Source organism: Somniosus microcephalus, chromosome 2, assembly GCF_052327205.1.
Source record: "Somniosus microcephalus isolate GS21.2 chromosome 2, FLI_Smic_1.0, whole genome shotgun sequence".
Classification (NCBI taxonomy): domain Eukaryota; kingdom Metazoa; phylum Chordata; class Chondrichthyes; order Squaliformes; family Somniosidae; genus Somniosus; species Somniosus microcephalus.
In genome coordinates, this window is record NC_140988.1 from 80,567,769 (window position 1) to 80,593,742 (window position 25,974).

The 25,974-nt window shown below is 44.5% G+C and overlaps 1 protein-coding gene and 1 pseudogene across 11 annotated transcripts in view; one reads left to right on the plus strand and one right to left on the minus strand.

Moving 5' to 3' along the window:
* Nucleotides 1-25,974, plus strand: part of rapgef2b (Rap guanine nucleotide exchange factor 2b) — a 1,083,630-nt gene that overhangs the window by 1,011,448 nt on the left and 46,208 nt on the right. For 10 of the 11 annotated variants that reach the window (XR_015081639.1, XM_086010726.1, XM_086010745.1 and 7 more), the window contains 4 exons: nt 1,466-1,689; nt 10,052-10,231; nt 10,493-10,645; nt 25,432-25,666. Coding sequence is in view for 10 of the 11 variants with exons in the window: in XM_086010726.1 (XP_085866852.1) it covers nt 1,466-1,689; nt 10,052-10,231; nt 10,493-10,645; nt 25,432-25,666 (792 nt within the window). In the remaining variant the exon portion in view is untranslated. Of the gene's footprint in view, nt 1-302; nt 811-1,465; nt 1,690-10,051; nt 10,232-10,492; nt 10,646-25,431; nt 25,667-25,974 lie in introns of those variants that run through there. The other variant, XM_086010803.1, reaches the window with a different exon arrangement.
* LOC147122782 (uncharacterized) lies at nt 14,986-18,095 on the minus strand (annotated as a pseudogene).

Consider the following 25,974-nt stretch of genomic DNA (forward strand, 5'->3'; position numbering starts at 1 on the left):
TAGACTTCAATTATTATTTATTGTATATAATTTCACTATTAACATATTGATGTTTTCATTCAGTTATTTTCTACAGTGAAGGGTAAATGTTACTTTGACTGACTGGGAATGTTTGAAGCTAACTTAGTGTGTTTGATCATGGTCAGCTTTCTGTGGTGTGATGACTGAAGTGACTGGACTGTGTTATGTCCTTGGCTTCTGTTACTGCATGTCTGAGATCTGGTCTTTCTGTCTGAGCTTGTGATCTTTCTCTGTCTTTCTTCCTATACCCACGCTTCAATATTCATGGCTCTCACTTACAGGAAGAAGAAGTGGAGAAGTTGGGGTAAGTGGTGGTACTGCAGGCACCAAGGACATTTTTTGCCATTTTGCATTTTTCCTTTCTGCTGCTTCCTTTATGCTTTGACATTTTTCAGTTTAACCTTTTTGTGCTCTGGCCTTATATTGGATGATCTTTACTTACTCACGTGAGTCTGTTCTAACATTGCTTAGGCTACTAAGGTCATTTAAAGAGATTTTATAAGCAATAGCTTCAAAACCATTAAAGCAGATAGTCCCTTAAAAGTTTCATATTTAATGATGGTTTGAAAATGACATTTAATATATATGATAAATTGTCAGATTTTTAACCCTGAAAAACAGTAACTGTGTTAAAATACTCTTTAAAGATGGACATTAAAAAAAATTGACAGTCATAATTATGTGGACAATTAGTTGATAGAGATACATTTTAATAAACTTTAGGTACTTATAAATGAAAATTTGAATTTTTTTTTTTACTTAATTTACTTTTACAGGGAAAATAACCACATATTTATACATATTTGTTAAATACTTTCACTGTAGTAGAAAAGTTTATTCTAAATATTTATCTGTATTTATTGGCATCCTGGTAGCTCAGATAATGGGAGTGATTTTTGAAGTCTCAGCCTTCAGTGACTTTTGGCTAAGCTACTGATGGATTGCAGTCCCAGTATCTGTTTATTCTATCTTATGTAGAGGGAAAAGTTCCATTCTTTGTGAGTGGAAGAGAGTGGCTGCTTAGATTGTACCTTCCTTATGATCATAAAGTGGTGTAGAGAAATATTGAGTTTATTTTGTTTTTAGTATTGTCAGGATTTATTATAACTGCTATTTAACATCAGTCCTGCATGAGCTTCGACTCCTGCTCCAACTGTTCTGCCGGAGTAGTAGCTTCTTTTAAACCAGTGGCAGAGATGCTTATAGTGGTGTAAAGTTTGATTGCCAAGTTGAATCAGGATAGGACTATCTGCAGAGTAGTTGCTGGTTTTTATTTCCCTTTCACTCTTCATTCCTTTTCCTTCATTTTTGTCTGTCTGACTTACTGGAATGAGGCATGTGTTATTTTGAGCTTGAACAAGACTGACCTCAATCTGACTTTTGCATGTCCCAGTCTTTGACCTCCCATGCTGAAACCAGCGGCATCTCTCTTTCCCTTGCGCAGGTCGCTTAGCCAGGGCAGTACAAATGCTACAGTGCTGGATGTGGTACAGACAGGAGGACACAAGAAACGGGTACGTCGCAGCTCGTTTCTCAATGCAAAGAAACTCTACGAAGATGCACAGATGGCTCGGAAAGTAAAACAGTACCTTGCAAACCTTAACCTTGACATGGATGAAGAAAGCCTGCAGGCCTTGTCACTGCAATGTGAGCCAAGTACTAATACATGTAAGTCACGGAACTTTTTTATATTCTTTGAGAAAACGTTAATAATTTGCGTGGTATCAACAAATAAAGCAACCAGTAGTTCAGATTTCATTAGGTTGTGGTTAAAGGAAACATTCAATTTCCTTCCAGTTGTGAAAAACAATAAATAACAATTTTGAAATGGTTTATTAAAATACTAGTAGTCTTGACTTTAAATATGACGTTTTGTTACAAAGAAACAATTTATAATATGGTTCTTCTGCATAATTAAAATGAGATAATCTATTATGAAGTTAGGATTTTAAATTCTTTTTGTGATAGAACATCTGGAGCAATCTATAACATTCTTTCACATGCAGTGTTTTAACTAAAAATAATGCCTGAATGTTTACTTAAAACTCCAACATTTAAGTATCAATTGAGTGCTCCAGATTCACGACTAATATGCCAATCCCATTCAGGAGGTTGAAGCTGCTGTCATTGCTGTTCAATTTGCAGGTCCAGGGAAATGACAATCACCTTGGGTGAACTGGTTTAAGTATTCAGCACTGAAATATGCACTAATATTACAGTTTAAACACTAGAAAGGCTGCAATAAACCAACACTTAATTAAAAACATACTATGTTAAATATTTAATTCTTGTTTATGGTATTAATGAGAAGTATTCCCATGAGGACGAATTTTGAAGTAAATCAAAAAAAATGTTTTTTGGACGATTTTAAGGGCTATGATAAAGCAGCATATTCCTATAAGAAGCATGAGGAGGACCCGGATTTTGCAGTCAGCGGCGAAGGAACAGCACTTGCCGTTCACCTTGCTGACATCTGCCCACAAAGTTTTGACCAGCTTTAGATTGCAGATTTGCTCTAATCTGACGTTTGTTCCAGAGCAGCGCCCACTACAGGGGATCTGTGGCATCTGTGAGCAGGTCAAGTAACAGCAAGGCTATTCAACCAATCAGATTGAAGAATCCTCACTGAGACGCGCAGGGCTGGATTTCAGTGAGAGGCGAGTAGGAGGCGAGACTACAACTTTCGGGTTGTAGTCTGATGTGCCAAATAACGGCCTGAATCCAAGAGGTTAAAGCTTAAAACTAAAGGCTTTTATTAAGTAAGAACGAATGGTATCAAGTTAACACAGGGCAACCATCATTCATCACCGACCCAGCCCTTATGAGTAAGACCAGCTCTTATAAGTAAGACTCACACCAATCCGGAGGATCCGGAGGGGCGGGACTAGGGAGGAGCATTAGTGGTTACACCTGTAGAACATTCCAGACATTAACAAGTACAACAACAACAGACAATACAAATGCCAGAACACAGAGTTATTTCATCACAAGCCCCGCCTCCATCGAGTTATAGCCAACCCACGCAATTTTGACTTGACTGACCTTGTTGAGCCCGCCCAGCGGGCTCAGCAGGCCAATTAAGAGCCCGCCCAGCGGGCTCAGCAGGCGAATTAAGGGCCACCCAGCAACGGGTGACATCACAGATTGATATTTCATCTGTCAAGACCATTTGACAGATGAAATATCAGCGTTTGACAGCTGTTTGAAGCTGCCAAACACTGACAATCTGCACTCCAAGTTAATTCCTTCCTCTTAGGATGATTTAGAGATCTCTCCGGAACAGAAAGCTGAATGCTGCAATTTTTGACAGATCGCGGCCATTCTGCTTTCTGTGCCGGTGAGATGAGGGACTCCGAGACCTGAAGGAAGGAAGGCTGTAAAGGTAAGTAAAACTTCTTTAAATACTTTAAACACACCAAACACACTTACCTCTGCACTCATGCACCCAATACTCACCTGAGCACTGGACATCTCGACCCCTCCAAGCCCTTCAGCACGACAGCCCGCTTCACTAACTTGGCGTGGTTCGGAGCTGTCGCGAATCCCACACTTCAAGAATGAAAATAGGGATTAGGCTAAAAGCTGCCTGTTACCTACCTGTTAACAGGCAGTTAATTGGCACTAATCCCCTTCCCGCCTCGGGGAGGCGGGTCCCAGTGCAGGTCGGGTACCCGCCTCCTTTGAAACTGGCATGGGGGCGGGATGGGTTCATGCCCCCCGATTTCGGGATTTTAACCCCCCACACGCCTCCAATCCCGCCTCCACGGCCCAATGAAAATCGTGCCCGCAGAGTCCAAAGCAGGAAATATAAATTACATTTAAATAAAAACAGAAACTGCTGGAAATACTCAGCAGATCAGGCAGCATCTGCGGAGAGAGACAGCATCTGTGGAGAGAGAAACAGAGTTCAAGTTTCAAGGCAATGACCTATCATTAGAACTGGAAAAAGTTAGAGATGTAACAAGTTTTAAGCAAGTGCAGAGGTAGGGAAAGGGGGCGGGGAGGGGAGGGGAGGCAAGAACAAAAGGGAAGGTATGTGATAGGGTGGAAGGCAGGAAAGATTAAATGACAAAAGGGATGATGGTGCAAGGCAAAAGGGCTGGTAATGGGACAAGTGAAGAAACAAAGATGGGTCTCCCATTTGTTCCCTTTTGTTCTTTCTTAACCTTCCTTTTTGTTCTTTCCCTCCACCCCCCCCCCCACCCCCCCTTTCCCTACCTCTCCACTTGCTTAAAACCTGTTGCATTTCTTTTTAGTTTTTCTGGTTCTGATAGGTAATTGACCTGAAACCTTAACTTTGTTTCTCTGCCCACAATGCTGCCTGACCTGCTGAGTATCTCCAGCATTTTCTGGTTTATTTTCAGATTTCCAGCAGTATTTTGCTTTTGTATTAGATTTAAATGATGTACAGAAAGTGAAATAAAGATTGGGAAATATAGATGTGATTAAGGGAGAGAGATAAAAGACGGACATAAAAAGTAAACATTAAAAAAAATTTTTTTATATTAATCCAGCACTAATTTTCTTCCAAGGGAATGAGACTCGACACTTGTAAAATTAATTTTTCAGGGCCAGGGAGGTTGTTCAGCAGTAATTATCACGCCATTGATAACTCACTTACTCCTGAATGCCCCAGCCCTAACTATTTCAGCCGTCTTTAGTGCAGAACTAGTGGGCAAGTACAGCAAGTTCATGCCGTTGCAGTCATTTCAATGTTGCGTTTATCGGTGAGAACTGCAACTGTGCACTCTGTGGAGGAGCGGGGTATCTCTGTTAGCAACTTCCGGATTTCTGTGTTTATCTGTGCATGTGCCGATGCCAGAAGTTGCTGTCCAATTTACCCTGTAATAACAGTGACGCTGATAACCTCGCCGTTATTATTACTGCAAAATCCGGTCCGAGGTTTCATGGGAAGCTTTTAAAGAAGGTTAAGATTTATGGAATTAACAGCACATAATGAATTGGATTGAAAGCAGAAGGTTATGATAAATAGAAGAAGCTCTTCCTGGGACTAACTGGTAGAGTTTGTTCGGGGTTGCGTTTTATTCACACATTTCATAAAATTGAAACCATCTGTTCAGCTGCCTCTGCTGCTTCCTCCCCTTGTTCTTGTCCACTAAAGTAAACCTCCCCTCTGGCCTAGTCTTGAACCTGCACATTTCTATAACCTCTCTTCTATCACTCCCATGCCCTCTCCAAGCTCTCTTGATGCCATTTCCACTAAACTGCTGACCATCCAACTTCCCACATTGGCGCCCAGTCCCCCACGCCTCCAATTTAAAATTCTCGTCCTCATGCTTAAATCATGGCCTCACCCCTCCCTATCTCTATAACATGCTCCAGACCTAAACTTTCCTCCGTTCCTCTTACTCAGGCCTTGTGTTCCTTCTCTCCCCCACCCCCCCCTCCCCTACTTCTCAACGTTGGCAGCTGTGATATCAGTCGTCATGGGTTGATGCTCTGGAATTTCTTCTTTCTAGCTCTCCACCTCGCTCTCCTCCTTTAAGACACTCCTCAAAACACATCTCTTTGGCTCGGCCTTTGGGAAGTGCCTTGGGATGTTTTGCTGACATTTATGTTTGCTTTATAAATGTAAGTTGTTATATGAACACAGAACTAGAGAACAAGTATAAAATTAACCAGCTTTAAGATGATAAGGAATGCCATTCATTTTCTTTTAGCTCACTCTCGCTCAAGCACAGGCACACACCCACTAAGGATATGTGGAATAGACCCCTTAATAAAGCTGTGTTGATTAGCACCTTTCTGGACAAATATGGTTAGGAATGGGATTGACAGTTGTAAAGCTAAGTCCAGTTAGAGATAATCAAACAGCAACATGATGGCTCCATGAGCCTTTGGCAATGTTATGCCTACGAAGGTAACAGACTTGTAGTGTACAGCATAGGATGGAAGATTACATAGGTGTTATGGTGTTTTTCTCTTTACCTTTGGATGACTGGACAAAACTTTGCAGGACATTCCTTTGGGGAGTTGCGTGGGTTGGGTTGAGTCCACAGTAGTGCAGATTTTACATGGTTTTAGAAAGGAATGGGCGTGATGGGACGTATTACCTTTCCTTGTTCCATGTTTTATCTTCTTGTGAGCATTGATCATTAATGAGGCTGCGATAATCTCATTTACACATGCAGGTTCAACAACTCCAAGTCAGATCCCTTGACTATTTCAACAAAATATCCATAATACCTACAGATAGATTTGAAATATGCAAAAATGTGTTAATGAGAAATCCTTTAAAGTTTTTCTTTTCAAAAGGTCCTGAGCGTGATACTTTTCCAAATTGGTGAGGACCAATATAATGACAAGGGTAGAAACTATCTAATGTAATTACCTTCATGGGCTCTGAATATGGTTACACTAACTGTTTTGTTCATTATTTTATTTTTTTGTAAGTATTACAATTAACAAGTGATATAGAGACAGATTACATTGTCGATGCTATACTGCCAAAAGTACATGTTTAAAATCTCGATTTCTGGTTTATTTGATAGTTAAATGGTTAAGATAATGCTTATAGAGCAGATTCATTGACTGTCTTGTACTGTAGCTGCATTAATTGTGTGGAATTTTGTTTCAGCCATGGAATTTATATAAAAAATTAAATAGAAACACATTTGAGTATATTATACATTACTGATGGTGTTTCAGTTGGCAAGCTATAAACCTAAGGGACTGGGTAACAGATGTCTTAAATCATGGAGAAGTGTGGTCAATATTTCAAATGGGATTATGGAGTAAAACGAAAACGTGTTTCATCTGTATCCATAAAATGTGACTTGCAAAGAGGAGAAAAAAATTAGTTACTTGGATTAGCAATACACATCCACATTAATTCTCGAGCCAACTGGATTAGCAGTTTGGAGAACCAAAAAAGAGATTTTATATTGTAAATAAAGCATGATTATTTTTTTCAGTAAATTGTTATATAAAGGCTGAATAGTACACACAAAAAGGGAGAATGCTTACTTCCATGGAACAAATAGGCACAGTGAATGTTTGCAATGGAATCTTTATTTGATGAAAAGGTTATAACCAGACTTGAATATAACAGAAATGCTGTATTGGGACTAAGTTGGAAAAAGTGGCCCTTGGTGAAGTTTTGCTTATGTCGATAATTTGCAGGTCTCTAGTTTACATTTCCATTGATGTGACTGAAAAATAATGCCCCATAGCATTTGGTTACTAATAGCACTTTAAAGCTCTATTTCCTTTAAACCATTAGCATCTACCAGAATATGTATGTCTTGAAAACAGTACAAATCAGTATAGTTAATAAATTCTATTGCTGCACTTATTAATTCAGTAAAATTTGCTCCATGAGACCTGGAGGTGGTTGACATATTATGGTGGCTTCACAAAAGTGCCAAACAGTGAAATACATGGCCCAGTATTTGATTTTTAACAGATAACTACTGATTTCCAATGGTGTTTATGGGTAGTCCAAGGTCTGGCACACAGTTGTAATGTGTAGATTCTTATGTGGAACTGTGTTTAACGTCCTTTTAAGGCCACTGCTCAGGCACATCCTCTGGGGAAGTGTTTGGAATAGGCACATCCTGAGATCAATTAGAGGTTAATTATTGGTTGCAGTTGCTTAAAATTGACCGTGCTTGTAAATCCCTGATTCCTGCAATGGGGGTAGGCCCTGTTAGGAAAAAAAAGAGCAGGATTTGGCTAGCTTTCTTTTTCCTTTTTAAAAATACTTTTGGCACTTTTGAAGTGCGACCTTTTAACTGTGATACATTCTCACTGGATGTAAGACTTCCATGGCAAAGAACACGGGAGTCAATTGGACATGAAAATGGGTAGGCTAAAACCCCCACAAAGATCAGCATTGAAAACAGAAAAAGGTGCATAAAATAGAAAAGAAAAATATCCTAGCAAAAATATACGTAAAAATAAGTGCAAGAAATAAATTTAAAATAATTTATTTAAAATAATTTATTCCTTGCACACTATTTTTAGGTATATTTTTGCTGTTTCAAAAAAAAATTATTTAATTTTTTATGTACTTTTCTGTTTTCTGTGCTGGTCTTTCTGGAGTTTGTTTTGCCCATCCCTTTTCCTGGCTACTTGGCTCTCTGCATGCCATAGAAAAAAATTGCATATAATCCATTGCAGACATGCATAATTGTAAAGACTGCAGTGAAAAAACATTTTGAAACTGCTATGAAAAGAAAGAAACAAATAAGGGTTGCACGTAAAGTAAGACTAACTCCAGATGTGCCAAGAATAAAATCGGATTTGATTTCTCATCGGTGGTCGCTGGCCCACAGCTGCGTGACCCCTTCGCCCACAGCTGCATGACCTCCCTGGCCCACAGCTGTGCGACCCCCCCGGCCCACAGCTGCGCGATCCCCCTGGCCCACAGCTGCGCGATCCCCCTGGCCCACAGCTGCGCGATCCCCCTGGCCCACAGCTGCGCGATCCCCCTGGCCCACAGCTGCGCGATCCCCCTGGCCCACAGCTGCGCGATCCCTTGGCCCACAGCTGCGTGACCCCCCCCACCCCCCCCGGCACACAGCTGTGTGACCCCCCTGGCCCACAGCTGCGTGACCCCTTGACCCACAGCTGTGTGACCCTTTGGCCCACAGCTGTGTGACCCCCCCGGCACACAGCTGTGTGACCCCCCGGCCCACAGCTGCGTGACCCCCGGCCCACAGCTGCGTGACCCCCGGCCCACAGCTGCGTGACCCCCGGCCCACAGCTGCGTGACCCCCCCGGCCCACAGCTGCGTGACCCCCCCGGCCCACAGCTGCGTGACCCCCGGCCCACAGCTGTGTGACCCCCCTGGCCCACAGCTGCGTGACCCCTTGACCCACAGCTGTGTGACCCTTTGGCCCACAGCTGTGTGACCCCCCCGGCACACAGCTGTGTGACCCCCCGGCCCACAGCTGCGTGACCCCCGGCCCACAGCTGCGTGACCCCCGGCCCACAGCTGCGTGACCCCCCCGGCCCACAGCTGCGTGACCCCCGGCCCACAGCTGCGTGACCCTCCCGGCCCACAGCTGCGTGACCCTCCCGGCCCACAGCTGCGTGACCCTCCCGGCCCACAGCTGCGTGACCCTCCCGGCCCACAGCTGCGTGACCCCCGGCCCACAGCTGCGTCACCCCCCCGGCACACAGCTGCGTGACCCCCCCGGCCCACAGCTGCGTGACCCCCCCGGCCCACAGCTGCACGATCCCTCTGGCCCACAGCTGCGTGACCCCCCTTGGCCCACAGCTGCGTGACCCCCCCCTGGCCCACACGCAAGTTCTCTACAGAGAAAAAAGATGGAAGCACAAAGAGAAAAATTAGTAAAGCTAAAACAGTAAATCGAAAAACATTAAAATTGGCCATAATACATGAATATGAAATTTAAACCAATCAGGTGCAATTGTGACACCGAAGATCTGAGGACATGGGCATGTGTGATATGCACTATTTCATATATATTTTGATGTAAAAGTATGGAGAATAGGTAGTTCACTGGGTTAGAAAACTGTCTTCACTCTGCTCAGGGCGTATCTCTGAAGCGAGTACATGGCTGGAATTAAAAGCTCACTCTGGTACAGCTCACTGGTGCTGCAGTTAATTGTACCAGTCTCAATAATGTTTTAAAAAGTAAAACTGAAAACTAAATATTTTTTATTCCACCTCAGGTGTAAGAAAAGATTTTTCAACCTTTTTTGTGTTTATTCCTTTCCACAACTTGTAAAACTAAAGGGCAACTATTGTTTTACAAACTGTTCTTTGCAGCTGTGAGTCTTGTGACCTGCAGCATGATGACATTGTTGCACTATATGTTACACTTCTGAAACAAAAAAAGGGACCAAAATAAAAATAAAATCAACTAATACCAAAGCATTTGAAACAAAGCTGAATTGCAGCATGTTTCATTCCCCCATTCCAAGAAATACATATCTTTATAAGTGCCAGCAAGTTAAGTGATTTAAAAATTGTAAGTTGGAATCTTGTTTTTTCAATGAAATCTGTACATATGTATTTTTTTTCTTCATTGGTATCTAGTACCCAAGAGCACAGGAGAAAAGAAAGCAGGGAAACTTTCAGATACATCTCCAGTTGCTCCCAGATCAGGGGCACAGCATCAGAAGCAGCAGCAGAAAGTAAATCAGGCCCTCCAGGTCCCAGCTGTATCACTGTATCCATCACGCAAGAAAGTGCAAGTTAAAGACCTCCCTCCATTTGGTAATAAGATTTTAAAGAATAATTTGCTGCTCTGCTTTTGAACTAGGCGTTTGCTATTTCCCTTCCACAAAGTGTGCTTGAAAAATAACCTGTCTGAAGAGCCATTTCAGTAAAATATCAAGTGCTTTTGTGCCAAAGACTTGTGAATTTGAATATCTTTTCTTTACAATTGTATATTTGCTGAGCATTATTTTGCTTTGTATGTGTTGAAATGAACAGGGTTACTTTAACTGCATTGCTACTCCAATTTCTGTCCTTCAGGTACCCATTCTCCTCAAGCTTTGAAGAAAATTCTGTCCTTGTCTGAAGAAGCAAATTTGGATCGAAATAAAAAGCAGGCAGAAGATACTATATCAAACACATCATCCCAGCTGTCGTCTCCTCCTACATCTCCTCAGACCTCGCCAAGGAAAGGTAGCATCTTAGAAAGAAAATGCATCAGATCCAAAGATGTGCCCTTCCCAAACCTATGAAAAAGCAGTGTATTTGCTAATGTGCTGTGGTACAAATACTGATAGGATTTGAGATTTCCAATCTGATGCAAGCAAATTTTTAGTCTGCTTAGACCTTATGCCCAAATCTGTCACATCACTCCCCTCTAGTGGTTATTCATATGTTATGTGCATTACCATGTCAATGGAAGAAGTGTGGTTTTTGCTAGTTTTAAGCAGCCCGATGCCTATCTTGCTCGAAACAGAACGGAGCGCCTCATAGTAGAGTATATGATGATAAACATGGCTGTACTGACAAATAGCAAAACTATTTTACAATAACTTTTTACATTAAACACACTATTCTTAATTATTGCAGTATTACAAATACCATAACATCCATTTACACAGATCCAATAATATTATCTCTAGTACAGCCGACTCCAGGTGCTCTGTAAATTTAATTCATTGGAATGGTGTAAATAATTCAGCTGTTTTTTTGCCTCGTAGGAATAGTTTAAATTGCCCCAAATACATTTACTTCATGTTGAAAATTTGCACCCCTTCATTTCAAATGACAACTGACCAGCATGGCACTCAACTCCCATTGTAAATTGGGAAAAAGTCCTGTTTCTCCTGTTGCTATTTGTTGGCTCAGGTCTTGTACTGCATAATTACATGACCTTGGCATAGCATTAATGTTGAAATATTTTGCCACCATCGCTGCATTGACTAATAGCTGCTTAGCTAACTAATATAACATGATAAAATCTAGTGTTTCACTATTGAGTTAGACGATCTTTTAGTTCAGTCTGTATGTTTCTGTATGGAGGGATTCAATATGTACTTGAATGAAACCATCATCTCATCAGTACCATAGAACACATTGGGCCAGTAATTCCGGTCCCAACGCGTGAGTACGGACGGGGTACTCAATCATGGGCCCGTTGGAAGTGCCGGATTTCAGCATGCACAGCGCATGTGCGGGAAACCAGCATTTCCTGTCCTCTGAACCAAGGGGTTCAGAGGACGAACGCGTGTGCGCAGGAGTCTGCGCGTGCGCGCTGAAATTCCTTTTTTTCCACAGGTTTGCGCGTGTGTAAGGGCCTCCTTTTTACAAATGTAAAAAGGAGACGTAAGGACTTCATTCTTTAAGGTAAGTAGTCTATTACTTAAAATTATAACATTTTTTCCACAGCTTTATTGTTTTTAAGGACTTTACAGTAAGGTAAGTGTAGTTTTAGACCCGATTTTTTTTTAAATTATTTTTTTCAAAAATTTGATTAATTGTTTAAAATAGTTTTTTTAAAGTTATTTATAGTTTATTTAATTATTGGAATGTTTTTTAAAATTTTATTTAAAGTTAAACTAGTCTTTTGGGCGCCCGTACTTTTCATGAGTTTGACAGTTCTTACTATCAAACTCATGAATGAAGTTTCCCCTCCCCTGATTGGCTGCACAGTGCTCACCTGATCCCAGCCGGCACATCGCACTAACTACGCCGCTGGATCAGGTAAGCACAGCGCGCCGACATCTGAACCGGGCCAGTGACAGGAATTCCAAGCAGGCCCAGGCTTCGGATGTCGGCGCGCCGGGTGAGTGCACATCGGGGGCTTGCACGCGCGGCAAGCCCCCAAACCTAATTTCTGGGCCATTATCAATAGGAATTAGACTGAATCTCCACAAGAAAATAATGGAAAGCTGTCCAGTGCTGCTTTCAGAATGTTGAAAAACATTAGATAAACTACTTTTTCCACTTTTAAGAATTCTGACCTCTTCCAAGCTGTACCTCATTCAATAAGCAGTGCTTATATTTTTCACTGTTATGCAATTAAAGATTACTCTTAAACTACAGACTGACTCCAGATATTCACCAGAGTACATGACTGTGAAAATGAGCACTCTCCTTTCAGTAATGTTTATTTCATACCTTTTTATGAATATTATATCCTTTTTCATATTTTTCATTTGTTACTTTTTAATACAAGTGTTAAAAATTGGTAGTATACAGATAACACCCAGTATGAGGGCATGTCATTTAACAGTGTAGGCCTTAACCCATGCCAGGATATGGCAGTATCTGATGCACTGTGAATTTGCTGGTTAGAGTACATGGCATAGTTATTTTGTAAAAGTGTGGCATGGTTGCCTTTGTATGTACCGGTATTTCATGTAGTAGACAATCTTGTAGCTATTTTTTTTAATGGGAGAGAGAAAAATTGGGCTTTCTGCCAACTAATTATTTCTGGTTAAAAGTCCCGAAGAACTTCCTCTGAATTAGTCAGACTAACTTCACCACTGAAAAAGTTGTCTGGATAAAGGAGAGCCTGCTTCTGTTCAAGGGAGATACAGCAAATGCCAGATTTGGTTTCTAAATTGGTTTTCTCATCCTGTTTGTCAGGTGGCAGTAAGCTGAGATCTCATGGCTCCAGACAGTCGGACCTATCAGGCTCTTCATCCTCTCTTGGAAGTGAAAACAGTAACAAGAATAACAATGCACCACGGACCTATGGGATAGGTGGGGTTGCTGTACAAAGCCAGATTGGCGAGGGGGATTCAGCAGCCTTAGGGTATTCAACTGAAACATGAGAAGCAACTATCATGATAGAACAGGAATCTAATTAGCCAAGATAAGTATGACTAGATGACAGTATAATACATAGGAACATAAGAAATAGGAGCAGGAATAGGCCACTTGGCATTTCAACTGTCTTACCGTTGAATTTATTTTTCCAGTCCACTTTAGCCAGTTAGTCATAGAGTCATAGGGGGAGCAATTCGGTGGGCTGCGCCACCAGTTAGCGCCTAAAGAGGGCATTCAGTGGCTTTAGCGCCACTGGCCATGCCTCCCGCGATATTTAGCTGGGGCGCTAATGGCGGCGTTAGCCTGTTGCGCTGCGCCACCACCGATGACGTCATTGATGTGCGCAGCGCCCCGCTACCGCCCCGTTCGCGATATTTGGCAGCGACCGCCTCTGTAGCGCCACTCGCTAATCGCGCCCGGTTCATGGGGCCTACCTGTGGCGGCAGTGGCGCAAATTAAGGTGGAGGTGCGGGGCGGCCGTTTTTTTCGGCGGCCGCCTGCCAGCACCTCCGTCCCCGGCCTCCTGTTCTCCCCCCCCGCAGCATTGCCAGCTGTTTTCCAAGAGCCCGGCACTTCTCCTCGGTGCCGGGCTCTTTTGCCGGCACTCGCGATCGCTCATCGCACTGGTGCAGGCCCCACCCCTTAAGAATGGGAGGAAGGCCTGCAGTACCGCAGCGCGCCGTGCCACAGCGTGTGGCGCTGCGGCACGTTGCGCTGCGATATTCAGTTTCAGCGCCCTAAGAGGGACGCGGAGCGCCTCGAGCCTCGCCTCGTGTCCCTCTTGGGGCGCTCAAGCTGAATGTCCGGCGATCGCTGCTGCTCCGATCGCAGCGCAAAATCTGGCGCCCAAGCGAGCTTGGCGCCCCGTTTGCGGCTCAACCCAATTTCTCCCCCATAGAGTTTTACAGCACAGAAAGAGGCCCTTCGGCCCATCATGTCTGCGCCGGCCATCAAGCCCTATCTATTCTAATCCCATTTTCCAGCACTTGGTCCGTAGCCTTGTATGCTATGGCGTTTCAAGTGCTCATCTAAATGCTTCTTAAATGTTGTGAGGGTTCCTGCCTCTACCACCCTTTCAGGCAGTGAGTTCCAGATTCCAACCACCCTCTGGGTGAAAATGTTTTGCCTCAAATCCCCTCTATACCTCCTGCTCCTTACCTTGAAACTATGCCCCCTGGTTATTGACCCCTCTACTAAGGGGAAAAGTTCTTTTCTATCTATCCTATCTATGACCCTCATAATTTTGTACCCCTCAATCAGATCCCCCCTCAGCCTTCTCTGCTCTAAGGAAAACAACCCCAACCTATCCAGTCTCTCTTCATAGCTGAAACGCTCCAGCCCAGGTAACATCCTGGTGAATCTCCTCTGCACCCTCGCTAATGCAATCACATCCTTCCTGTAGTGTGGTGACCAGAACTGCACACAGTATTCCAGCTGTGGCCTGACTAGCGTTTTGTACAGGTCCATCATAACCTCCCTGCTCTTATATTCTATGCCTCGGCTAATGAAGGCAAGTATCCCATATGCCTTTTTAACCACCTTATCTACCTGTCCTGCTGCCTTCAGGGATCTATGTACATGCACACCAAGGTCCCTCTGATCCTCTGTCCTTCCTAAGGTCCTACCATTCATTGTGTATTCCCTTGCCTTGTCAGTCCTCCCAAAATGCATCACCTCACACTTTTCAGGGTTAAATTCCATTTTAACATTGAAACAGATGTTTCAGGACCATCATTTTTTTACACCCTCTGCCTCAGTTCGGGTATCGGTTTTCCTTGTGGCCTTATTGCCTTTGTATACCCTTCTCGGATAGTGTCTGTCACTGTCCCATTAATGGTTTCTTCTTTTAGTTCAGGATAAATGATATACCCGTTTATATGTGTCTCTTGTGGGGTAAAGCAGAAGTCAGTATCCGTGATGGCACAGGAGGTGATCCCTCCCCTATCCGTAACTGTCATATTGGGTGCCTTGGTGCTCACACACCATTCTCCATTCCCTCGCGGGGCGGCGATTGTTTCGGAATCCCGCGTTATTGGCGTGATACTCAATGTGCACCTTTCCGTTCAGCCATATCCACAGTAATTCTTGGTGGACCTCGGCATAAAACAACTTGTTTATTTTAATAACAATCATCTATGTTAATACCCTTCGTACTGTTGTTCTCTTTAATCACATGTCTGGACAAGTCAGGGTAGCGCAAGCGAGGTTGACTCCTTATATTGTTTGTTTGCTATAAGGGATCTCCTTTTGTTACATCATACTGCGGTATTGATAATACAAATCCTATTATTTAAATGTCCGCTTATGCAACTAGCTTTTGGTATCCAAGCATGACTGTTCCTCCGTACCTCACACGTATGAGTCATGTTTTTATCTAAGGTCCAGTTGGTAAATACATCATTCGGTATCCAATCCGACACTTCTCCATTTTGGAGTTGCTCTAGGTTATGTTGTACTTCACTGAGTATCCATGCTCCGTACCCTGTGCAAACTATTTCCGACCTTAGTTGCCGGCTCATGCCTTCCCCCGCTTTGTTTATCAAATTTATAGTTCTGGCATGGTCCCGCAACGTGTGGGCCACTTGTAGCAATTCTCCCTCCGCGCCATCACCTAGCTGTGCCTGCAGCCTTTGGTTATCCCCTTCCCTACCCAACAATCCTTGTAAGGTTCGGGTTAGGGCAGCAACCCGATCGTCTATGGTATGCAGGCCTACAATGTTCACCGTCGCAACCCCTGCCGCGTATCCCACGCCTACCATTTCTAGTATCCCTCTTTTCTCCCGGTCCCCTTTTTTACCCGTCCTCCTTTTCACATTAAATGTCATGGTTCTTGATTCAGGGCCTTCAAGTGCTTGCAGGTTCAAGTTATTGTACAGGCTTACGGTCTCCTTTCCACAAAAGCTGGGGATGGTTATATCGTTAGGTTTAGGAACACCGTAATTATTTGTTTGGGGTACTCCAAAGTGTATTTTATCTTTGGTTTTCTTTATTACCAATCCCCCTTTTGCTCCAGATTTCACAGTTGGGCACGTAGGTGGTGGTGGGGACTGTTGTGGGGGACGAAGGGGTGGGTTGTTTAGTAGTAGTGGGGTCATTGCGGGGGATAATCTTCCAACGCCAGTAATCTGAGTCGGGGCATTGGGAGCTTTGGGAGGCTGGGCAGATTTCCCATTCATCCTCCCCTTGTTGTGGGTATCCGGAGAATTGAGTTTAATCTAGCTCGCATCTTACTTGCACTCCTTTATCCCACACTCATGAGAATATATCATCACTATTTTTCTTGAAACATACGGTGCCCACCTCTGTCCATATCACTACCATCCCTCTTATACCGGCAACTCCTGTGTGCCAACCTGGTCTATCATTGAATACACTGATACCTGTCAGTCCGATACTACAATTTAAGTTTGCGGTTGTTCCGATTGTCACCGTTAATGTCCCTTGCTCCTGATCAGAGCTAACGTCGCTCGAGTTTCTGTAATACAGGCCTTGTTGGTCCCTTTGGCTGGCCTTCACAGCTTCTCCCGTGGCTCCCCCTATAAGGGGTAAGATCCTGTAAAACATAATATTTCCTGGTCGTCACCGGTTAGTTAGAGTCCAAGCCGCTTCAACTGGGTCCAGTGTTTCCATTTGCCGGTGCCCCTTATATCCACGCATGCGCACGTGTCACTTACCATTATTACCTGATGGGGCCGGTCCATTTTGGCGAGAACCCGGGTTTCTCTGGGTTTATCTTTACCATTACCTGACTGCCTACCTGGGGTATTTGGACTTTCTGTTCCTTGATGTCGTTCTCCAAGTCTTTAATTACTTGCTGGTCTCTAGCCTGTGCTTTCAGGTCGTGTAATTGCTTACAGAGTTCCATCACAAACCTCCATATTCTGTCTTTATATGGTCCTACATCCTCACTTCCTGTGACCAGTACCTCAGGCAGTCTCATTGCTCTCCCTGTCATTAACTCAAAGGGCGTCAGTCCTGTAGTCCGGCTAGGGGTTGCCCTTAATTTCATCAGGACTCTGGGTAACATGTCCACCCATTCCTGTCCGGTCTCCTTGATTGCCTTGGCTAATGCTGTCTTTAAGGTTCTATTCATTCGTTCCACTAATCCGGATGACTCCGGATGGTATGGGATATGGAATTTCTGTCTAATCCCCAGTAGGGCGCATGCCTGTTTCATCACCTTTCCTGCAAAGTGTGTACCTTGATCTGAGTCCAGCTGCAGCGGCATTCTCCACCTGGGTATTATTTCCTCGGCTAAGATTCTAGCCACCGTTTTGGCTGAGCAATTTCTTGTGGCGAATGCTTCTACCCATCTTGTAAACTGATCTGTTATAACCAAGCAGTATGATTTCCCCTTTTGGCTGGGTATCGGCCCGGTAAAATCTATCTGTAAGTTTTCCCAGGGTCCCTTTGGTCGGGGTCAGTGTCCCATTCTGACCTTTATTTTCCCACTGGGGTTATATTTGGTGCATGTCAGGCATTTTCTGCAGTAATTTTCTATATCTCTACCCATTCCTTTCCACCACCAACATCGAGACATCGAACTCGTCATACTTGTTTTACCGGTATGTGCGTACCCATGGTATATACCCAGCAGGATTTGTCGTATGCACTCTGGGGCTACCACATTACCATCTTTCCTCCAAACCCCGTCTGTCCCTTGTTGGGCTCCCATCTGTTTCCACCCGTCTTTTTCCCGTGGGGCGGCTTCTTCCTGTACCTTAAGCATGTTCACCTCTTCGAGCCCAATTGCACATGCACCAACTTCAGCTTCATTGGTCAGATTCATTGGGTTGGCTGCCTCGTCTGCCCATGCATTGCCCTGTTGGTTTCGGTCAGTAATCTTCATGTGTGCTTTAATTTTTATTATTGCGCACTCTTGGGGTAGGAGGGAGGCTTCCACTAATTCCTTGATTATATTCTCGTGTTTTATGGGTCCTCCTCCTGATGTCATGTATCCTCGCCTACTCCAGGCTACCATGTAATTATGCACCACCCCAAAGGCGTATCGAATGTCTGTATATATGTTTACCCTTTTTCCTTCGGCTAACCTCAGGGCCTCAGTGAGAGCCACCAATTCTGCTACCTGAGCCGATAGGCTTCCTTCTAGGCAACCTTCCCTTTTAACCTGTCCATTGCCATCTACCACTGCCCATCCTGTTCATGGTGTCCCATCTATGTATCGCCGGGACCCATCTACATAGAGATCCATTTCCGCTTCCTCGAGCGGGGTTTCAATAACATGACTACTTCCCTCTTCACTTCCTGTCGGGTTGCACTGATGTTCCTCTCCTTCCGTTACAATCCACCCTGCGGGATTATTACCGTTGTCTTTTACTATTGTTTCTGTGCCATTGCGGGGTAGGAGCATTGCCTCCCATGTGGCCCTTCGCGCATCTGATACAGCTCTTAGTCTTCCGGTGTTGAGCAACTCTACTAGGGTATGCTGGGTATGTAGGATAATTTGTCCTGACATCACTATTGGTTCACTAACACTGATGGCCCACGTAGCGCAGTCGAGGGCAACAATACATCCGCACAATCCTGCAGCTACAGGCTGCTGCTTAGTGGAGTAGTACGCTACCGGCCTTTGTCTATCCCCATGCACCTGGGTTACTACCGCATTGTAATGATCCTTACTGTGGTAGTTATAGATGTGGAATGGCCTATTCTGGTCTGGTAATCCCAGGGCAGGAGCACTTACGAGGGCTTGTTTTAACTTTACAAACGCTGTTTCTTGGTCGGGGCCCCAGTCCACCGGCTCCTGGGATGGTTTCCCCCCTTTGATCAAGTCCTGTATAGGTTGGGCCATTTCCGCATGTTCTGGGATAAAGTTCGGGCAATAATTAAATAGCCCTCGTACCTGCCTGACCCCTTTCACAGTTCCTGGCCTCGGCATCGTTCTAATAGCCTCCTTTCTGTCTTCAGGCATTTGTCTCCTCATTTGTGTTATTATGTATCCTAGGTAGGTTACTTCGTCCTTCCTTACCTGTACCTTTCTAGGGTTTACCTTTAGTCGCGCATTCTGTAGGGCTTCCAGTAACGTAGTCAAGGCTAGTATGTGCTGTTGTTCGGTACGGGAGGTGATAAGGATATCATCCACATATTGTAAGTGGGTGCTTCCTTCTCCTATGTTTATAGGTTCCAGGATTCCTGACAATACTTGGTGAAATATGCTCGGACTATTGTGGAATCCCAGCGGTACTCTAGTCCATGTATACTGTTTTCCCCTTAGGGTGAAGGCAAATTTCCCTTGAGATCCTTCATGTAAGTGTATGGCCCAAAATCCGTTCGCTATATCGAGCACGGTGAATATCTTGTGTTATGGTACCAGGCCATTAAAGATAGTGGCCGGACTTGCCACTATCGGGTGTTCTTTAGGGGTAATTTTGTTCAGGGCTGTATAATCGATTGTTAATCTATAAGACCCATCAGGCTTCTTTACTGGTGACACAGGCGAATTAGTTGTGGCTGTTATTTGCTTCACTACCCCTTGTTCCTCTAGGTCCTGCACTATCCAAAGGACCGCCATTTCGGCTTCGGGTTTCAATGGGTATTGTCGAAGAGCTTTGTGTCCTGGTCCTGGTCCTGGAATTTTAATGGGTGGCACCCCTGCCAACTCACAATCCTGCTTGTATTGTGCCCACAAAATCGGGTACAATTGGCACACGCTACCCCAAGCACCCTTCAGTTCCCACTCAGGTCGTATTGGGGTTATCCCGGCCACTAGTTGCTGCTGGTGTCCCGGGTGATCAAATTTAATTTGGTTTTGGTGTTTATCTCCCAAAATTATCCAGTTACGCTGGGGGTCTATCAGTACTCCTATCTCTCTTAGGGTATCTATCCCCAATAAGTTGCCCTCCGAATTGGGGCAACACCAAAGCTGAGTAGGTAGCATTATCCCCTGTACTTCTAGTAACACGATTTCACTTAAAATTGCTTTCCTCTATCCTCCTCCTGCTCCTTGTATGTTGACTGTTCTTTTGGTAAGGGGCAAATCCAAGTTGGTTATGGATACAGACGCTCCCGTGTCTATTAGCATATCGCACTGCCGGCCCCCTAACACTGCACTAATAAATATTCATGGGTCCTCTGCTGTCCCATACCTTCGCCGGGGGCCAGTATCTGTCTGAGCATTTCCATCAGCTCTTTGTGGGTCACTGGTGTTCCCCCTCCCGCTTGCTGAGGGCCTTTTCCTGTCACGCCCCCTCCCTTTGCCCAGCACTTTTTGGATGTGTGTCCCAATTTTTCTCAATTCTGACATTTTGGCCTAGAATTTCCCTGTCCTTTCCTCTTCTGCGGGCACTCTCTACTAAAGTGACCTTCCTGGCTGCAGTTAAAACACGTCAAGGGAGCTGCGTGAGGTATCTTCCCCCTCTCCCCTTTTCCCCGCTGCCACTGCTGCCACTTTAGCTATTTTTTCTTTCTGCTCTGCCTTTAACTCCTCCACATTCTCTGCCCATTCTAGAGTTTCGTCGTAATCATCCCCCCACCTTGAACCCCAATTTAATTAGCTTTTGGTGTGCTTCACCCAGTCCGTCTTTAAACATTTTTTAAAATGCCGAGTCATCTTTGTCAGGGTTATTGGAGCCGGAGTGGTCTTTGTAATCGATCCATTTTCGTTCCCCATATTCCCCTACACTTACGCCGGCTTTTTCAATATTCTACTCCAATTAGTCCTCACCGGGCCCCAACCCTCATCCATCCCGTGTTTGAGGTATCCCAGTTTTTGTTGTTTTGTCATTTGCGCCCTGCCCCTATTCTGCCAGTTTCCACTTTGCACCCCTTGAGTTGCCTTTTGCCAATTTACCGGAACTGTTTTGTCTTTTCCCAGGCTGTGAACGTCCGCTAGTGTTAGGTTATGGGCATCGAACATTTCGTCAACCTTCTGCCAAAATTCTGTATTTCTACTGTTTGGCTTAGAGTTTGGCAACTCATTCAGTAGTATTTGCCTTTCATGTGGACTAAGGGGTACTTCGTGTATAGTGATCTGGGCTGGTATCTGTCCGTGTGCGGAAACCATAGTGGTGCGTACGGGCGCTACTGGTACGCAACTATTATCGTATGCCGGGAGCCAGTCTTCCTCATCATCGTCGTTATAATGTAGCGCTTTATCTGTTAATTCGTCCCAGTCCGGTCCGTTGTCAGGTTTGACTTGTGGACTTAATTTGTCCAGTGAGGGGTACAGCGGTGCTATTGGGGGGGCTGTTGATGGCCCTCTCACCGCTGCGCACTGTACTACCCGTTCGGCTGCTCCTGTTATTTCCTCCAGCTTCTTTATCGTAGCTTCTAACCTTTGGACTAGTTTTGTTTGAGTATCTATCTCCCTTATTTGTTCCCGGTAACAGGCAAGTATTATTATCTGGGCCTGCTCCATCTTATTTTTTTGACTGTCCCACCACTTTCTCTGCCTGTCTGGTGGGACCGTTTTCCAGCACTTGGTCCGTAGCCTTGTATGCTATGGCGTTTCAAGTGCTCATCTAAATGCTTCTTGAATGTTGTGAGGGTTCCTGACTCTACCACCCTTTCAGGCAGTGAGTTCCAGATTCCAACCACCCTCTAGGTGAAAAAGTTTTGCCTCAAATCCCCTCTAAACCTCCTGCCCCTTACCTTGAAACTATGCCCCCTGGTTATTGACCCCTCTACTAAGGGGAAAAGTTCCTTTCTATCTATCCTATCTATGACCCTCATAATTTTGTACACCTCAATCAGATCCCCCCTCAGCCTTCTCTGCTCTGAGGAAAACAACCCCAGCCTGTCCAGTCTCTCTTCATAGCTGAAGCGTTCCAGCCCAGGTAACATCCTGGTGAATCTCCTCTGCACCCTCTCTAATGCAATCACATCCTTCCTATAGTGTGGTGACCAGAACTGCACACAGTATTCCAGCTGTGGCCAAACTAGCGTTTTGTACAGGTCCATCATAACCTCCCTGCTCTTGCCTTCATTAGCCGGGGCATAGAATATAAGTATCCCATATGCCTTCTTAACCACCTTATCTATCTGTCCTGCTGCCTTCAGGGATCTATGTACATACACACCAAGGTCCCTCTGATCCTCTGTCCTTCCTAAGGTCCTACCATTCATTGTGTATTCCCTTGCCTTGTTAGTCCTTCCAAAATGCATCACCTCACACTTTTCAGGGTTAAATTCCATTTTAACATTGAAACAGATGTTTCAGGACCATCATTTTTTTACACCCTCTGCCTCAGTTCGGGTATCAGTTTTCCTTGTGGCCTTATTGCCTTTGTATACCCTTCTCAGATAGTGTCTGCACTGTCCCATTAATGGTTTCTTCTTTTAGTTCAGGATAAATGATATACCCGTTTATATGTGTCTCTTGTGGGGTAAAGCAGAAGTCAGTATCCGTGATGGCACAGGAGGTGATCCCTCCCCTATCCGTAACTGTCATATTGGGTGCCTTGGTGCTCACACACCATTCTCCATTCCCTCGCGGGGCGGCGATTGTTTCGGAATCCCGCGTTATTGGCGTGATACTCAATGTGCACCTTTCCGTTCAGCCATATCCACAGTAATTCTTGGTAATTCTTGGTGGACCTCGGCATAAAACAACTTGTTTATTTTAATAACAATCATCTATGTTAATACCCCTCGTACTGTTGTTCTCTTTAATCACATGTCTGGACCGTGTCAGGGTAGCGCAAGCGAGGTTGACTCCTTATATTGTTTGTTTGGTATAAGGGATCTCCTTTTGTTACATGATACTGCGGTATTGATAATACAAATCCTATTATTTAAATGTCCGGTTATGCATCTAGCTTTTGGTATCCAAGCATGACTGTTCCTCCGTACCTCACACGTATGAGTCATGTTTTTATCTAAGGTCCAGTTGGTAAATACATCATTCGGTATCCAATCCGACACTTCTCCATTTTGGAGTTGCTCCAGGTTATGTTGTACTTCACTGAGTATCCATGCTCCGTACCCTGTGCAAACTATTTCCGACTGTAGTTGCCGGCTCATGTCTTCCCCCGCTTTGTTTATCAAATTTATAGTTCTGGCGTGGTCCCGCAACATGTCGGCCACTTGTAGCAATTCTCCCCCCGCGCCATCATCTAGCTGTGCCTGCAGTCTTTGGTTATCCCCTTCCTTACTCAACAATTCTTGTAAGGTTCGGGTTAGGGCAGCAACCCGATCGTCTATAGTATGCAGGCCTACAATGTTCACCGTCGCAACCCCTGCCTCGGCTAATGAAGGCAAGTATCCCATATGCCTTCTTAACCACCTTATCTACCTGTCCTGCTGCCTTCAGGGATCTATGTACATGCACACCAAGGTCCCTCTGATCCTCTGTCCTTCCTAAGGTCCTACCATTCATTGTGTATTCCCTTGCCTTGTTAGTCCTCCCAAAATGCATCACCTCACACTTTTCAGGGTTAAATTCCATTTTAACATTGAAACAGATGTTTCAGGACCATCAGGAGGAGGGGAAACAGATTATAACTGCCTAAAATGTACATTCACCTTTTGATTTTTTTCAACTCATCCAATGTGAGTTAAGTGGTGCTTAAAAAGAAAAATGAACAATTGCCTCATATCTTGCACCAATCGTTAAAAATGCAGATGAAACTTTTTTTTAAATAAAGCATACTTCAGTGGATTCAATGGGAAATACTTCCAAAGTCTCTAATGGCATCAATTCACTCAAGTAATAATAGAAATAACAGTCCATATGTGCGAATTATTAATTAATAGTGAGCACTGCAGGAAAGACTTTGGAACAATTTCAAATCCAATGAGTAATCCCATTGAGGACTAAATCACACATTGAGTGGCAGTGCATTGCTGTCATCCTTTTATTTGTGTGAAAGACTTTCATAACTCAGTCCATGCAAGCAATGCAGTGGTTCCAAGTTGAAACTTTTGTATTCTTAAAAGAGCAATGCTAACGTGCTGCAATTGGTGGGTAATTATTTTACCTTGTAATTTTAAGCATTTGAAAAACAATTGTGGGTATTTTCTATTCCTTAATATGTCTAGCTCCCAGTAGTTTCCATATTTATTAATTGCAATTTTTAATGTGACTTTTCAGGTTGAAATTTTACACAGCCATCAATTTGAAAAGGCAACATTCTCTCATACATCTAATGCAGATGTTTCAGGACCATCATTTTTTTTTTACAGTATCTCTGTGTTCTATCTTAACATAATAAGGGCAATCATTTGATAAAGCCCTGCTAAACAGCATGAGTGTTTTTATGTTTAAACCTCTGTCATTTCTTGTTAGATCCAGAATTAGGGGGTGGGGGGGGAATTCGTTGACTTGCATCTCCCGTGGGGCGCAAAGCAACTAGCGCCTGGGTGCGGCGCCGCCAACACCTGCCGTGAAATTCAGCGGGAGGTTAGCGGCAGCGATGACCGTTAGCGCGGCGCTGCGCTGCCGCCGATGACATCATCGCCGTGCGCAGCGCCCCGCTTGCACCTCGGCCGCGATCTTCGGTAGCGCCCCCTGACTTACCGACGGACGCTATATCTGACAGGGTCAGGGGGGCCTACCTGCGGCCGGGGCGACGCAAATTAAAGGGGAGGTGCCGGGCGACCATTTTTGTTGCTGGCCGCCTGACAGCACCTGCCCCCGCTGCTGTCCCCGGCCTTCTGTGCAGCCCCCTCCGCGGGGTGCCAGCTGCACTCCGTGAGCCCGGCACTTCTCTTGAGCGCCGGGCTCTTTTGCCACCATTCCAATCCCTGGTGGCCCAGCTGGGCCCCGGGTCGCGCTGCGCTAGGCCCCCCCTTTAATAAAGGGAGGAAGGCCTTCAGTACCGCGGCACATAGCACTGTGATATTCACTCGCAGCGCCCCAAGAGGGAGGCGGGGTGCTTCCGGTAGCGCCCCGCCCCCCTCTTGGGGCGCTACCAGTGAATTTTGGGCACAAGGACGCTAATTTTTTCGGGCCGCGACCCAATTTTTCCCCCTAGGTGTCTATAGATGTGTTTGGACCTGAATGGCATTGTTTTTGTTCTGTGGAGATCCTTTATTCGGGTGGCTTCCTCCAGTATACTGATTTTGTAACAGTTCAGGTTTACTGAATAAGTTAATTAGTGCGACGGATATGAAGCAATACTTTAATACTAATGAAATTCAGATTATTTCTCTTCCCCAGCTCTTCCATGTACATAACTGGTATTAAAATTTGGCTACTGTCTAATTCGAATCTTTCTATTTCCCAGGTTTTGCTTTGGCACCAAGTACTACTGCGGATAATTTTTCAGACTCTGGTCACAGTGAAATTTCCTCCCGCTCCAGCATTGTCAGCAATTCCTCCTTCGACTCAGTATCTGTCAGCCTCCATGATGACCGGCGACAGCGACATTCTGTCAGTGTTATAGATTCAAATTTAGGCTTGGGTATAGAAAGAAGACTGGAAAAGCGATCAGCAGTTGACCCAGATCAATACTGTATCAGGTTGGAGCAAGTTTTTGTTGTTTTTCAAACACTTAGCTATGGTTTGAAGTGCTGCAATTATAGAAAGTTTGCTATTCTAGTGTTTGCTGCATTCGCGTCTAAGGTGACTGCTAATTCTGCGTCATTTAGTTTCCAACTAGGTCATTAAGTAGTTGGTTTGCTGTAGGTGAAAACATGCACTCTGTCCTGTACTTGTAGCCTTTAGCTAAGCATATGAGGAACATTGCCACTGCAAACAGTGGCAACTTCTGCAGAACAATTCACTGGCTTTTATCTTAATTATGAGGGGTAGGAGCCAACTTTGGCAT